This window comes from Bradysia coprophila, unplaced genomic scaffold, assembly GCF_014529535.1.
Source record: "Bradysia coprophila strain Holo2 unplaced genomic scaffold, BU_Bcop_v1 contig_94, whole genome shotgun sequence".
In the NCBI taxonomy this organism is placed as follows: domain Eukaryota; kingdom Metazoa; phylum Arthropoda; class Insecta; order Diptera; family Sciaridae; genus Bradysia; species Bradysia coprophila.
In genome coordinates, this window is record NW_023504022.1 from 6,989,218 (window position 1) to 7,006,832 (window position 17,615).

Below are 17,615 nucleotides of genomic sequence, written 5' to 3' on the forward strand. Positions count from 1 at the left end.
CTTGTTTACGATGGCGGGTGCGTTTTGGTTTTGATGCATTTGGCAATAGACTAGGAACAACATCGACCGCACCATCAGATATTTTCACTTGCTGATCGGTCTTTGAATTCGGTGAAAAATCGCTGATCTTTTTGGCTTCTTTTCCATTATTACGTCTGCTTCGACGCGGTACCACAACAGGAGGTATGGGAGATTTTATCGTAATTTTAGGTGGAGTATGTGTCATTCGACGGGGAACGCGTTTCGCTTTTGATGCGTTCGGCAGTAAACTAGAATCAACAGGTTTCCCATTCTGTCCAACAACGACGCCTTTATCAGAAATTTTTATTTGCTGACCGCTTCCTGAATTCGATGGAACATCGCTGACCTTTTTAGCAGCGTTTCCATCAACACGTTCGCCTCGATGCGGCACCACAGTAGAAACTTTGTGAGATTTTACTGTAATTTTGGGTGGCATATTTGCCTTTCAATCCTGAAAGTTGATTATCAATTCACTCGAATTGTTTTTAATTACTATTGCACCCTCTTACCACACAAACGTTCAAAATACGAATTCAAAATGTACGCTGAGGTTATAGGTTAGGTTCAATAACCGCCTAAAGAAAAAAAATAAGATACTTGTGCTGCGCACTTCTTTCCATCTCTAAAGTTACACAAATAGTTACCTCGTAATATTCACAAATTAGTTTATCGCAAGGTTTAATTTTGATTATTAAAAAAAATGATCGAAACGTTTAGACATCAGGACATTGATTGTTTGATAACTGTATGGTGTTTGCAAAATAGACGTGGGTGTCCATATTGGCAGAAATGAGTCATACACCCGAGTTGAAGTTGGATGCCATTTTTCAGTCAAATCTCTTGGATACTTTTTTCGGTTTTTTCAACACAAAATAATTTTATATGTCAAACTTTGTCGAAACATTACACACAATTTTTTTGGAAAAATATCGCAAGCAATAATACTAAGTTTCCAATTGATTCATTAGTACAGAATTGTACTAATCAGTCATTGTTAATATCAATATGAGGGACTTTTTTGAAAGTGGACCAGGCTCTGTCGGAGGTATTTTTTTGTTTACATGTCCAGATAGCCCTTGGTCCTAACAGTCTAAAACCACAGTCGTTTAGATTTAATATTTTTTTATTGGCTGGTGAACTTCCACCAAATGTCGAAAAAGAGTGTTTTTTGTCCGTGATCTGCCGCTACCTGCTATGGACATACATGTGTGGGGGTTCATTGCATAGGTATTGTCCAGTAGATACGGGACAAGCATAGATATCTTACATGTTCTGCATCATTGTTCGAAAATGAAAAAAATATTTCAAACTTCAAAAGTTGTGATATCTCGCACCTGGTGAATCTTTAAATCAGTGGATACAGTAATCAAAAACAGCATAAATCGTGTATTTTTCTATAATTAATATTCTGTTTCGAGCGGAAGAACACTATTCACTTTGTATCCCAAAAAGTATCCTGAACCTGTCACTACTATGTTGGGTATCATAGTAAAGTTAGGCTAAGCCTCTATCAGGGCATCCACTGATCTAAACAAAAATATTCGCCAGGTGCGAGAAATTCATCAAAATTTCCGGCGTGTGACGGAAACATTATTTTTGTCATTTTCGAACAATTTTAGAGAACTTGGTGTTGATTATTTTCAAAACTAAACTTTGTCAATTCGTAAAAATGTAAAAATCTAAAATCTAATAACTTTGATTCTTTAAGACGTTACTCATATCGACAGGATTTATTGTAGTGTTCATTGATTCGTAGCCTACTGATAGATTTCATTACGCGGTCTGATACTAGGATAGCTAGCGTTTCATTGTACATTCAATCAACCGCCAGTTCTTGTAATGGTCATCCAGTTGATTATAATGAACCGCCGCCAGTTGCTTATCTGACTGACGATTGATTATAACCAACTGACGATTGATTATAACCAACTGGCGGTTCGTTATAACCGACTGGTGGTTCGTTATAACCGACTGGCGGTTCGTTATAACCGACTGGCGGTTCGTTATAACCGACTGGCGGTTCGTTATAACCGACTGGCGGTTCGTTATAACCGACTGGCGGTTCGTTATAACCGACTGGCGTTCGTTATAACCGACTGGCGGTTCGTTATAACCGACTGGCGGTTCGTTATAACCGACTGGCGGTTCGTTATAACCGACTGGCGGTTCGTTATAACCGACTGGCGGTTCGTTATAACCGACTGGCGGTTCGTTATAACCGACTGGCGGTTCGTTATAACCGACTGGCGGTTCGTTATAACCGACTGGCGGTTCGTTATAACCGACTGGCGGTTCGGTTCGTTATAACCGACTGGCGGTTCGTTATAACCGACTGGCGGTTCGTTATAACCGACTGGCGGTTCGTTATAACCGACTGGCGGTTCGTTATAACCGACTGGCGGTTCGTTATAACCGACTGGCGGTTCGTTATAACCGACTGGCGGTTCGTTATAACCGACTGGCGGTTCGTTATAACCGACTGGCGGTTCGTTATAACCGACTGGCGGTTCGTTATAACCGACTGGCGGTTCGTTATAACCGACTGGCGGTTCGTTATAACCGACTGGCGGTTCGTTATAACCGACTGGCGGTTCGTTATAACCGACTGGCGGTTCGTTATAACCGACTGGCGGTTCGTTATAACCGACTGGCGGTTCGTTATAACCGACTGGCGGTTCGTTATAACCGACTGGCGGTTCGTTATAACCGACTGGCGGTTCGTTATAACCGACTGGCGGTTCGTTATAACCGACTGGCGGTTCGTTATAACCGACTGGCGGTTCGTTATAACCGTGTGATGAACTCGACTTTTCAACTTTTCATCCCTAGTTATGTGAATAACTAAAAAGTTGCTCTACTACGAACATTCAAGGGAGTCAACTGTTTTTTGTACGAGTGCTTTAGAGAGAGCATTTAGTAAGTCATACAAAATTATGTTAAACTGTCACAAAAATTCTATTGTGTCGATTTGATTCGGACATAAAAAAAAGTTGTTAAGACTATACCTAGTTCGAAAAACGATCAACATGTAAAAATCTATGATAACACCATGATAAAAATGTATTGTCCCCACCCAAAATTAAGGTAAAATCTCAAAAGTTCTACTGTGTCGCTCTGAAGCAAACGAGCTAATAAATGAGAGTTATGGTAAAGACTCGGCCCTATTAATACTAAGTTCGAGAAACGATGAGCAAGTTCAACATGAGAAGGAATAGATTATCAAGAAGAAAATTGTTGTCAACATTCTGAAGTACTAAATAAAAAACGCTGCTGTGTTAGTAAACAAATAATAAACTTTGCAATTTCAGCACATTAATAGCACTTCAAATTGTACTGCTAATAAAATTCTACGACCTTGTTCTTGTACCCGTCGAAATAAAATCAAACCCGTATACAAAATTATCTTCAACTACCAAATTTAAACACTCGCTGTAGAAGAAATTGTTGGAAAGTTTGTATTGGATTGAAATAATTGAAAATACAGAAAAATGATTTTATGCAATTCCGTCGCAAAATGTTCATGCATCATTTCAATGGTATATTGATGTACTATCACCAGTGACAAAAAGGATTTCCATATAACTTTTTGTCACTAGTGATAAAAAGTAAATCAATATACCATGAAAAAGTGAATTTTGCAACAAAATTGCATAAAACGTTGTATGGAAAACGTTGCGAAAGTGGTTGTTTTTGTCAGCAAATAGCCAGAGTATTACACTCTGATTCTTCTGAACGAGTGAATCCTTATGATGGAAGATGACGAGATATTAGTGTTTTATACATTTTCGCCAAAATCATAGAAATAAAATTCCTTAGTTTGGTATTATGTTCCACAGAAAAATAAAAAAGGCTGAACTTAGAAAATTAATTTATGAAAGGGCAATACGGACCACCCTGTATTTCTACAAAGCCATCTTTCAAGATACTTTGTTCAGAATTTAATGCTTTGACTCCTATAGGGACTATTATTTTCAATATTTTGGTGGGCATATTAAGAAACGAATTGGTACTGAGAGAAACTAATTTTTCATCTTTGACCGCAACTACGGACCACACTATATTTTCCACCGGATCCATCACCAAGGAAATTTTCGTTCATAATTTTAATACTCTGACGGTTCTCCGTAGAAAAAATATTTTTATTTACAAAATTTTGGCATTGAGAAACGAATTTGCGATAAAAGAAACTCATATTTCATCATTTTTCTTCTTTGACTGCAATGACGGACCACCCTGTATTTTCTACACTGCCACCTCTCAAGACAATTTTGTTCAGAATTGCATACTCTGAGGTTTCTCCGAAGAAACTATATTTTAGTTTTCAATATTTTGTCTTTGGGAAGCTAAACTATGTGAAAAAACACGGTTTTGGAGGGGGGGAAGCCAAAATCTAGAGAACCAACAAAAATTGAGTCAAACATTTGACTATATATTCATCTGGATACTATTCCCCTTCGATAGAAACCACTTATTATAGAGCGATAGTATGAAATCAACTTCTGAGGTATTCTTAATTAGGTATCGCAATGCTACTAAAACAGTTAGTGCCACCTCGATATCAAATACAAAGATACAGAGTGCTTTCGTTGCATAAAGTTTGAAAAGAAAATTTATGATTGATTGTAATTTCAAGAGTCTTATCAACGAAAGAAGAAGAAAAAACTGAGCATTTTCCAGCTACAGCTGCGGAAAATTTGTGAAATTAAATTGAAAATATAAAGATAAAAGATCAAAATATTGGAGATGTGTGTGACAAAACTTTTCCCGAAAACTTAATAACAATTTTTATTTTGTGTCGTCGCAAATTTTTTCTTGTGTTTGTTCTACTCATTTCCACCCATAGACCAGAAACAAACATAAGAAGGGAGTTATCGCCTTTTTTTCTTCCTCTTTCTCTTCGTTTCTTTGAACATTTTCGTTCGATATGATTTGAGTGAGAATTCCCATAAATACATTAGATTGAAGGAACATTGTATGGGGAAAATGTTTAAGTTTATTTTTTTTATTTATATAAAAGTCTACAACTGTGCGGTTCGGCGTGACAAAGTTTTCTATACAGCATTAGATAAGACCTACATATATGTACGTATGCATGCATGTATGTGCTATAAAGTGAATGGATTCTATCATAAATTTATGACGATATAGACTCTCTATACCCACAGTTACATATATATCTGTTCTGCACATCATTCTCGTTTAGCTGTAAAATATATTGGAGACAGTTATCACTAGTACATTTGATGTGATGACAAAGTGTTTCAGAGCTTTTTTTTGTGTGTGAGTAAGATGAAATGAGTTATGAGATTTTCTCGGAAACTTTGTTTGAATTTCTGGTAAATCTGGAAATAAAAGGAAAGGTAAATCGCAGATCAATAATTGAAGTAAAAGATTTGATTTGACTTTGGCAAGGAAGAAGAAATAGAGAAAAAAAAAGTTTGGTAATATTTGTTTGATGGCGTGAGATATTTTCGATTAGTAATGTCAAAGGTAAACCAAAATTTATTGGACTTTACGTGAAATCCTTTGAATTTCGTTTCTATTTGTCACGTAAAATATGGGAATTGTTATTTTCAAGGGATTTGTGCACACTTGATGTAATTCGCAGTAATTTTCATTTTCATCGAGACTTAGATATTTCTACAATAAATTCTTTCTGAAAATACTTACTAGGTGTGATCACCAAGAGTTTTAACCCTGAAAGTAATCAGAGTTTTGAAAAAGGTTTTTATGTCCAATTTTATTTGATTTCCCTATGCATTTAATAGTCCTTTATTCCGATACGAAACCGAGTCAAATAACACAGCAAAACGTAACCTTTCAACTTTTATCTCGAGTAATATGATGGATTTTACTCACTAAGCCCTAATGAAATGCTTCATTACTTCATTGATATGAGCATTAAAACGTATTTCCTGTGCGCTTCGTGAGTAAAGACACTCGTAATTGTTTGAAACTTTGTATTTTGCCTTGTGTGGTTGCAGCTCGAGCCGAAGGCGCCACATTTGGCAAAATAATAAGTTCCAAACGTGGACGTAATCTATTCCATGCTGATGGCATCAAAAGAAGGGCATGAAATACGTACAAATAAAGTACCTTTCTGGCTCAGCTCTACTTCAGATTCTACAGTTCACTTCAAGTTAAAGGAATTATAATAAATAACGAAAATATTCAAACTAGGCCCCACCTCTTGGGTGGGCTGGTCCCTTGACTGGCTATTTTTTTCTATAATTCCAGTCTTAGTTTTCTAACCATTTTTAAATGAGGTGGTGTTTTTGAGATCACAACATTAAAGTCACATGAAAAGGTGATGTCTCTTTTATTCAGATAACAGCAGTCATCACATGCTTCATTTTACTCATATTTACTTAATTTCCTGAAGAAACAAAAAGAGCTATGAGTTGAAGGTCCAGCGAGCGATGTCTTACTCCTAATATGAGTCTCCTATATAGTCTACTAAAAGCACATTTCTTGCCTACCTCTTGAAAAAAAAAACTAATGTGAATTACGGCCCTCGCTTCGCTCTGACAAAATTCACACTCATGCAAACACTTTAGTAGGAACGAAAAAATTTCTTTTAAGAACACGATTTCACGCAAAAGTTGTCGTATATCGCAGATTACCAGTCCAATAAAGTCCAATGTTCGAATTTAACCACATGAATTTGGATACTGGTCGAAAACACTTAATATTTTCAAATCTGCGATTTTTGAAGCCTCTGAGAATTACTCGAGTTATCGTGTTATCAAGCAAGCAAGATTGTTCTAGACTTCTAGATTGTTCGACCAGAAATCCAGATTCACTCACTCGTCGAATAATTTTTTTTCTGGAAATCCGTTGCAAAAATGTCGCGGTAACAAGTTGTGTTTACAATTATACTCCAACCTCACTCCAATATTATCCATCTACGAACTTAAAATCGGGTAAAAATTACTTAAGTTATCACGATAACAATGAAAAGCGTCTGAGTATAATTTGGCGTATTTCCTGCCTACCTCATGAAAAAATATAACTCGTGTGAATTACACTCGTTCACACTCGTTCAAACATTTTAGGAACGAAAAAAATTCTTTTAAGAATACGGATTTTACGCAAAAATTGTCGTATATCCCAGATTACTAGTCCAATTAAATTCCAATGATCGAGTTTAACCACATGAATTACGCTACTGGTCGAAATTGATTTTTGAAGCCTCTGAGATGAGAATTACTCTTTTGGGAAGTACTTCTTAATTGTTAGACCAGAAATCCAGAATAAGAAATTTTTCTGGAAATCTGTTGCAAAAATGTCGTGGTATAACAAGTTATGTTTACAATTACTCCAAACTAACTACTCCAATATCATTCTCTGTCAATTAAAACAAAAAATTTGAAAATCGGGTAAAAATTACTCAAGTTATCGCGCGGTAACAGGAGAAAGCGTCTGTGTAGAATTTCTCCCATCTCGTTGTTCGAACATTATCCATCTGCAAACTTAGCCTCAAGAGTTTCAATCTTCGTCGATTAAGACAAAATCTTTGAAAATCGGATAGGAATTAGTGAAGTTATCGCGGTAACAAGTAAAAAAATCCCTTGAGAATTACTCCCATCTCATTACCCCAATATTGTCCATCTACGAACTTAACCTCATGATTTTCATTCTCCGTCGATTAAAACCAAAATTTTGCAAATCGGTAAAGAATTACTCGAGTTATCGAGTCCACAAGTGTACGGACGTTTTCTGTATTTAACGTTTTTTGCCAATGTAGAACATTTTCAAAATATCAAAGTGAACTTAGCGTTACGGACATTTAAGGGTATTTTCTTTCATAAGACCCTGACGTTCAGTCAAGGGAATAATGGTCTAAAAGATGGTTTTCTTGGTCTATTCCGGCAGCTCCAATGAACTTTTTCGGGAAACCCACATTTTCCCAAAAAAATTTTTTTTTTGAAAATTAAGGAAAATATGGACAAAATCTAGGAAATTTCAGGAAAATGTGGGAATGTATGAACAGTCGCTGAATGTCAGAACGATTGAACACTAACCAGACACATAACGAGAATGACCAAAATTTTTAACTCAGTTCTATTCACGAAACCCACCGTTCTGAACCTAAACACATTGCCACTGAACGGAATTCTTTTGTTTTTTTAATAAATGCAAATGCAGCTCGAAATGATTCCCGCTCCCAAATCCCAACGATAATCTGTATCTGAAACAATAGTGTTCTCGCTCAACTGTTTTGTGTGCAGCCCTTTCATCAGTGTTACTGCAACAAAATAACAACACGTCTCGTTGATGCCACATTATCATTATGTACGGGATTACAGCTGAAAATAACAATTCAAATTCTAATTAAATTTACATGTAAATTTCCAAATTGTAATTCTACACCAATTGAAAATTCATTATTGTAGGACATTTTCGTTAGCTCGAATTATTGCACATAGAAAAATAAAAATCGAATGGCTGATGTACCTTCCTCATTCACTTCAGTCACTTGTGAGTAAGGTTTTTTTTTTCAGTGTAATTAGAGACAATCCGAAATTATTTTTTTTTTAGTTGAATCAAAGCGCACATTTGTAACATAACATTCAAAAAGCGACCCAAAATACTAAATAAATTAGTTAATGATGAAATCAACCCATTTCTATCCCGAGCTGAAAAATTCGGATTTTTAAGGATCTCATTTTAATTTCCGTTGTTGCCATTTGAATCGGCCAACACTCATTTCACTATTGCATGTAATCTGATAATTTATTCGTCTCTGACAAAAGGCCGTTGCTCCCCTTTTTTGTAACGTAAATTTATGACATCGTAATTTGCTTTTGTCATTTTTATGTTCCTATTAAGTCCTGATGAATTGTATCTCACTTTTTTTTCCTCTTTTGTTATCAAATATTTGGGTCTGATAATGGGAATATTAAACAAAATACTGACTCGTTTGGTTGGCTTTTTTTTAAATCATTTGTTTGCTGTGTGAATACAGTATACACACCGACAATATCGTGTTTATTACCGTTTTGTTTTTATCCTTTTCAATAAAAAAATACCACGTATGCAAATGTAGACGAGCAACTTAATTAAATATAAAAAAAATGAATTCCTATCCCAACGTTACGGTGGTATATGACAAAGGAATTTAATTTTTTACAATTTGCCATTATATTTTGCTGAGTTAAAGGCAACGAGATTGCTCAAATTTTACCGGAGAAAATGTTCATATTCTTTAACTATCCGCTGTCTTAGACGTTCATATTCTTTACTACCCTTCTCAGTCTTAAAAAAAGTTTAACGAAAGTATTAAATTTAGTTCAGAGAAATTTAATTTAAAAAGAAAGTCGAGCATAAAAGAAATTATAAACTCGAAATACCGCATGCAGTTGGTTTGCGTTTTGCCCGACAATCAGTGTTGGATTTTTAACGTGTGGAACCTCGTATATTGGCGCAGAAATATTTTTGTTACAATAAATGGAAATTTCGTTTGCCCATCGAGTAGAAAAAGTCTCTGAATTGGAGTTTTTAAGTTACTCCTTATGTCCCTATTGATTAACGTATTACGTCCTAATAATCGAATATTTTGACTCATCCATTTATCCTTCGTGTTTTCCTGATTAACTTGACCTCGATACATAGTTCAAGTAACATGTGGCATATAGCTTAGTAATGTTCTGTCTTGAGGGCAAATTTTACGGGAATTCTTACGAATTTTTAATTTTTTCACAATTTTTGGGAATTTTCAAGAGTTTTAAGAATTAAATTCTGAAAATTAAAAAACTTCGGGAATTTGAAAGAATTTTCAAGAATTTCAAGTACAATTCTTAAAATTTTTCTATGTGCAGAATGAGCACCAGCTGAATATCACCAGCTGCATCTACTAACACACACTTATTATATGATAAACAATCAAAACACATTCTTAACAATGTGTTTACTTCATTCATACGTGTTATGTGCGCGCATAGATGACGTTAACGTAGAAATGCACTGTGTGTAGGTTGTCTTTGAATTGTTTACAATACAAAGTGTTTTTGTTTGAACACCAGCTGGTGATATTCAGCTGGTGCTCATTCTGCACATAGAAACCTTTTAGCAATTGTATTTTTGACAATTCTTAATATTCCTAAAATTCTCAAATTTAAGAAGTTTATCGAATTTTAGAATTATTATTAGTATCAAAATTCCGAAAAATAAGTCCTGAGACACTCCCCACTTCCATGTTCACAATTTTCTCAAAAGTCACAATTAATTATGTTGAAATTCCCAATCCACCTCTGTCGATTGTGAATCTGCCTGTGAAATTAAAACACTCGCGGAAACATTTTATATTTCCGTTGTTTTCTTCTTTTTAGAGAATATTTTTTTAGTGAACATCTAAGGACCTCAACAAATTGAGGAAATCCGTATGAAGAAGGTATAGGGATCACGTGGTCACAATGGAAAAGTGGAGTGCAATATATGGACGTCTTTATTGAATCTTCCTGACATGAAGTTACTAATTTTTGATAGTTCATTGTATGGCCCAATTTCTGGCCACTTGACCAATTTAAGCTTGATAAGACCGAGCTTAAAAATGTGTCCGAGCTAATTTTGACAAAGACTATTCATATAATAGCTCAGCATATTTACAGTTGAAATTTTTTTTTTTTTTTTGTTGTTTGACGACGATTTTATATTGTTAAATTCGATTTGTTTTTAGTTTAAGTAATGTCTTAAGTGATAGATGGATAGGGATACGCTGTGTGTATGAGCAACCTTTGTTACAAGGGCAGCACCTTTATTATTTTAATAAATGTTTTCTTCTTCAAGATACTCTCCATTTATATAACTTGAAATTTGAAACAATAAACAATTTTTCAAAATGACTCACAGCTAAAATATTTATCTGGCATGTCTTAAACACTCACTTCAACAATTGACGATTTTTTTCTTCTACGTTAGATAACTTTATAGATGTGTTGATATATGTGGTCAATTGCAATTTTAGTTCCATTCAGGCATTGCACCCAACTGGAATGAAGTCGTTGACATCGACATAAAACGGATCAACGAACCTCGTTGCCACCATTTAACGAGTTAGTAGACTGTTCGTTTGTTAATCGATTTTGCTTTCAAGAAAATTGGAACCATTCGTTTGTAACAGTTTTCAGGGAGGCACTCACTATTCTATTTGGGAAGTATTTTTGGGAAAATCATTCCCCACATTTTTCCGAATTTTCCAAAAATTTTTTTTTTAAATTAGGGGAAATATGAGCCAGAAAATATGGGAAAATGTTCTGCCAAAAAAATCCGCGATTCTATTTGATTACTGCACTGGCATTGGTATACCATTGTACGAAGAATCATTTTGAATTTTTTTCGCAAACGCATTATCACTTTTAAGCGAACACTTGTAGTTATAGTACTCATGTTAGGAAGAGTCCAGTATGCTATAGGTTGAGATGTCGGTAAGTGGTTTTCGAGAATATTCGTTTTTTTAGTCTTACTCAAATACTCTGTATAACAGCACATCATGCACAAAATAAACAATTTTCCAATTTGAAATGGTTCACAGAAAACTTTTGAAGTTACACCTTAATTTCTCGCATCCCGAAAATTTCGCCAATTTCGACAATTGTGCTAGAAAAACCTAACATTAATCTGGCGTGGTCTGAAAGTATATAATGTTCCTTCCGTATTCAGTATTCTGTAGCATAAAGCCATAGTCATCGTATTCCAATTATAATCCATAAAACTGTTGATTTTCACGTTGATTAAAATTTTGCACAGCTTCAAGTACGGCATAATTACATTTTTGTTGATTATAAATGCAAATTCGTTGGAAATAAATTTCATTTTGTAACATATTTGCATCATCCGAGGCATAATCCATTCATAAATGATGTACTTTGCATCCTGTATTGCACATGAAATTTATTATTTACATTATAATATGCAGTGTTAATACTAGTTCTGTACAGAAAAAAAATCCATTTCGTAGAAAAACATACACGAGACTGTTATAACGTTTACACGTCGAGATGGATTTAAGGCATCCTCATATGGTATATGGTACACACACCCCACACCTATATCAACGGTGTCTGCTGTATGAAGAGCTCTATAAAATAGTATCGCTTCAGTGCACAGCACAATATCGCACTTGGAACACATAATTTTCGCTTCGTAATAACTTTTCTGGCTGTTTCAATTATATCTTCCATGCGGTGGAGAATTTATTTCTTTAATAAATTTTCCAGTCCACAGCGAAAATCTATATCAAACAACATCAATATCCCTAAATTTATATCAAGGGATCCTTTTTGATGTTTTAATGTTGGTGTAGTAAATTCAAAGATTCTTACGTACATACCAGACACATGAGAAGAAATTTCCCACTACCAAATCTTCAACGTACAAAAAAACCTTTAATTCGCTGAACAAGAAAAATTCAGTCAAATGAAAATTTATCGGCGACTTGACTGCACTTGACCGAGATAAATACGATATTTCTACCACTTTTGCATTTTTATTGTATGATAGATGTTGTTGAAGAAATGGCTTATTGGCACTGGATTCGTTAGTTTGTTCCATTTTTACAATATATTTATGTACCTCTGTGGTGACATGACACAGTTTATTGCTATTGATCAGAATTATTTGTGCAAAGCGAGATGAAATGATCGTTAAAATAGTTATTTGTTCACGGAGCGAAAAAAAAGTTGGAAATTTGATTTCAAGGGTGAAGTCACGAGAGAAAATGTAATTTCCTGTTTTCTCCCGAGGTCAACACAACGTTTTTCACAACAAAGGCTCCCGAGGTTTCATCTGATGTTAGAAAATTACTATTTTCTTACGTATTAAGAGGGCACCCTCGAAATACAATTTCCGACATTTTTCCCTCCTCAATAGGCCATGAGAAAATTGCGTTTTGTCAAATGACATTTCTAGTGAGAAAAGCTCAGCACTTTTTCTCCCCTTGGGAGAAAATAGAACTTTTCTTACCTGAACTGCCACTTTGTTTGTGTTTTGAGAAATGGTATGGTAAATTAATGTTTTTTGGCTCGTCTCACTTCGCTTGGGAATAATCATCGCTCTTGTTGGAATTTCCTATTTTCTCCCCTCCGTAAACAAATAACAACTGACCGCAACCGAAGAATATCCCAATAATTAATCAAATAACTATTTCATATGTGGGATGTGATTCTTTTATCTACTCAAAAGGCCATGCAAAAATGATCTTTTGTTGACGCTTCGTCTGACGACAGTTCGGGTGAGCAAATATATATTTTCTCACCTCTTATTTGGACAGAGGAGAAAATCGACATTTCTTCCCCAAACTGTCACCTTTGTATTTGTTTTGAAATATCGTGTAAAAAATCAAAGCTTTTTATGGAGAAAACAGTTAAGCCCACCTCCGCACCTCCCACATGTGAAGCGTTGTAATACTTCAACGTTTTTCTTTTATAAGCCTCCATCAAATTTGAACCAGGAAATTCAATTTATCAGGCCTCAGGGAAGGATATCCACCTCTACATTGTAGAGTCCACAATTAGTTGACTATTGCCGAAAGGTTTTTCATTTAGCTTAGTTTCATCTTTTGATCATGTACATTCTTGGTCCTGCTAACTAAGCATTTAAAAAAAAGAGGATTGAAGCTCCTTCTATCTGTTCGAAAATACTTTTTCGCTTTTATGTTGGTAAGATGGTGAAAAAGTTGTTATTTAAATTAAGTAGGTCAAACTTTATCCAACATCCACTTTAAATCCCATGATACTAAAATCTCTTCAATGATGTACACGAGTTTCGTTGCTCGAAGAAATACAGAACAAGCAATCTGTATATATAACAGCCCAGCCGATTTACAAATAAAATGAAAAGTTGTAGAACGAATGTGTTAGATACGTACACGATAATACACATAAAAACGGATTGTCTGTATGGGTGGCAATGGATTAAATAAAATTATAAATTTTCATTTTCTACAAATGAAGTTTAACGGACTTAAAGTCTTAACTCAATAAACATTCACATATTAACCCTTATTATGCTCTCTCTATCTAATAATTTAATTATCTCGAAACATCATTCCCAAAAATGTATTTCATTTCGTCTCACTCTCTCGCTCACTCTCGTTCGGTGCCTTGTACTAATGTTGTTCGGGTAAGTATTATTCCGAACACTATGCCCATAAATCCTTAGCACAATTTTACCATTCCCGAAAAGCCAGATAACTATTTACTTTCCATTATACATAGAATAGAGAATTGTGTAGTATACATATATATATATGTACGTGTCTGCAATGTATTCCACTGATGCTCTGTGGGTACACAACGAAACGAAGAGATATAATAATTTAATATACATGAGAAGTGTTCCCATCCATCCTCGTTTTCTTTGCCACAATCAGAAAATGGCTATAAAGTAAAATAGTTGCTTAGTAACATGAACGGTATGAATAAAATGTTAATTTGCTCAGTTTTCCAAGAATTTTGATATTATTATGATTTAGAGGATTTAATTTCTGGGAAACGTTCATGACTCTAAATATTCCCATTGCGAATTCAATATGCGAACGGGATGTGCATTCTGCCTAAGATGTAATCAAATAAATTTGTCAGCTATAAGTGAAATGTTTGTGCTGTGCAATTAAAACTCGTTTCCTTTGTTCCCTCAACCGATGCAGTACGGTCTTTTCTGTGTCATACAACTTATTGTTACTCGATATTTGCTTTACGCAATTCAACTGACTGTTTGACTCTTATCTAATATAAATTGTTATAAATCCAGTAACTGTTCGAACAACCGCTTGCATGGTGACAAGTCTCTAGCTCTAGATAGTTATGGACAACGAAAATTCATTAAGTTAAATCATGATGAGAAGTCTTTGTTATGCGCACAGCACATGCCAAGTTCATTTTCCAAACAATGACCATAGTCAGTAGCCAGGTAACATACATTACAATTGACTATAGTTTACCCAAATGCTTTCAGGAAATGCATCCCAGGAATTTTCGGTCTTTTGCTTTCAAAACTACTGCATGCAAAGGTAACATTTAGCTCTGGTTGACAGCATTCACTTACAATCGAAATTCCGAACATGAGGTGAACACCGATTGTTTGGATATTGTGTAATGTGTGTCAAATCAAAGGAACTTCTTATCTAACGACCTAAATTATCGTTATCGTTAATATATGATGTTGTCTCTTGAGAAACTGGTTCGGACTTTCATGTTTTCCTTTTTCGTTATGAATCCGTTACTTCCTTTAGTGTAAGATTTAATACTGTTTGGTGTAAAATCTATTACTTCATTTATTTGTAACATTATAAAAGAACGACTCTAGCCGGAGCTATAACCGTTTACATTAAAAGTAGTTGTCGATAACAGACGACTAAGTCGTATGAACCATACCTAGTAGGTCTTTACAATCGTGTATTGGCAAAGCAGTGTCTATTTGTTAGCCTATGTTTTTAGGTCTTTTTTCTTCTAGAAAAAATACCCTATTATGGCCGGTTTGTCTGTCTGTCTGTCTGTCTGTCCGTCTGTCTGTCTGTCTGTCTGTCTGTCTGTCTGTCTGTCTGTCTGTCTGTTCCACAAATTTGGTAGTTTTGGTAGCTCTCAGTCGGTAGTCGGTAGCTTTGGTAGTTGGTAGTTGCGAGATGGATTGACATTCAAAATTGCAAAGCCACCATGAGCATATCGACACCAGGCAAATAATAATTATTTGTTATCTGATCACCGATAGCTCACAGTTAACATTGCAATTCGAAAATTTGGTAGTTGGTAGTTGGACTACCAAGGCTATAATTGACTTCCAAACGTAATTTTTGGGGAAGAGATGTTTACTATTCAAGAACTACGCACCGACTGACGAAGTTATTCTAACTGCTCGCCTATTTATAAATCGAAAATTTGGTAGTCGGTAGTTTTGGTAGTTGTGAGCTGGATTGACATTCAAAATTGCAAAGCCACCATGAGCATATCAACACCAGGCAAATAATAATTATCTGTTATCTGATAACCGATAGTTCACAGTTAACATTGCAATTCGAAAATGTGGTAGTTTTGGTAGGTCAAATAGTTGGTAGTTGGTAGTTCCAAACAGAAATTAGAAAAAAGACCTCACCAGGCTTTAGCCGGTCTATTCTTGTTTTTGCTTTCATACACTGGTATGTTCGATATGTTCTCATCATATGCGTGTACGGACATAGATGTATTGGAAAACAAGAAGAAGGCCAGGTGAAACAAAAGCACAAGAGTCAAACCTTAATGTTGAATCTCACTGTGCGTACTACATAAATGAAATTGTAAAGCAAAGGAATATGAATGCTGACAAGCGACACATGAAAATTCAAAGAACAGAGTCCGATTATCGAATAATAATGATCAACCCCTGGAAATGGGAACAATTACGGACCGAAATCAAATTGAAAATTTTGCGTTAAACAGAGGAGTATATGAATGTATATTCCTTTGTATAGCCATTGCTCAATTCAAAATATAAATTCCAGAATAACACAAAATTTACAGTACAATAATTTAATTAAACGCTTCCTGGACTCTGGGTCCGGGAACATTGTTATTATTTTGAAATGGATTAAGATGAATATTTATGTTTCTATACAAACGGTCGGTGTGTTTGCATTTAGAATTTAATTATATCACCGAATTATCAAAACAACTAGGATTTCATGTTGGGGCGGTGTGGCCATATTAGCAGTATGTTATAATAACATTATAATTGACCTAGTTTTCCGAATAATCAAATATTTAAAATGATTTAGAAAAATCGACTCACACCGTGACTGCATGGGACATTGTTTTCTGCAGTTTTACTTCGCAACAAACAGAAACCGAAGAATTCCCAGAGTTTAGTAAAATAATCATCTTTCAGGTATGGTCAGAGTACGTCGAGCTCACAATCCTCCAAATAATTTTAGTTCAAGTTTCATTTTCAATTATTTTACACAAGTTTTCACATGAAAATTAACCATTTCTAATTCTTGTTTTCAGGTAAACGCCGAACCAATCAACAAATCAAGTATTTCTTTATGACGCTAAGTATACAATTTATTTACTAAATTAAACTTTTATAAATAATACATTACCTTATTGGGCTAGCATTGCTGCCATAGCAACTTTCAGTGGATTCTTTTCACATAAAACTGTTAGTTCACAAAACGTTTTCTTCTAAATCGTTGGAGCCCCTAGAAAATATTGCTGCTATTGGCTTCATAATCAACTCAGAGGTTACAGAGGTCTTTCAGAACCGCACTGTAACTATACAACAGTGCCTATATTCGCGAAAATATTTTCAGAAATTTTCTCAAAACTTCGTCATTTTCTCAAATTTCCACAAAAAACTTTTTGCGAAAATTTACGAAAATTTCAGAAAATCACGAAAATTTGAGAAAATTCGTGAAAATATTTTCGCGAATATAGGCAATGCAACCGAATGACGCATCCCAAATATGATTAATTTGAATGTCTAGTCTACATTTAGGCGAGATATCAATTAAGCACCTAACTTTCCTCACTAAGTTTGCATACTTCAAGGCGTGGTCCAGAATGCTCTTGTTATTGGCGGTAAGAGGCTGTTACTGAGGTTACGAACAAATCAAATCCAATCTT

General features: G+C 35.0%; 2 protein-coding genes across 3 annotated transcripts in view; one reads left to right on the top strand and one right to left on the bottom strand.

The window, feature by feature from the left end:
• LOC119085176 (protein turtle) overlaps positions 1-17,615 on the top strand; it is a 215,078-nt gene that overhangs the window by 101,889 nt on the left and 95,574 nt on the right. The window lies entirely within an intron of this gene.
• On the bottom strand, positions 1,901-2,934 carry LOC119085514 (extensin-1-like). The gene is made up of 4 exons (XM_037195928.1): positions 2,883-2,934; positions 2,351-2,794; positions 2,136-2,306; positions 1,901-2,076 (listed from the first exon to the last, which is right to left on the bottom strand). The coding sequence occupies exons 1-4, from the start codon at positions 2,932-2,934 to the stop codon at positions 1,901-1,903; spliced, it is 843 nt and encodes a 280-aa protein (XP_037051823.1).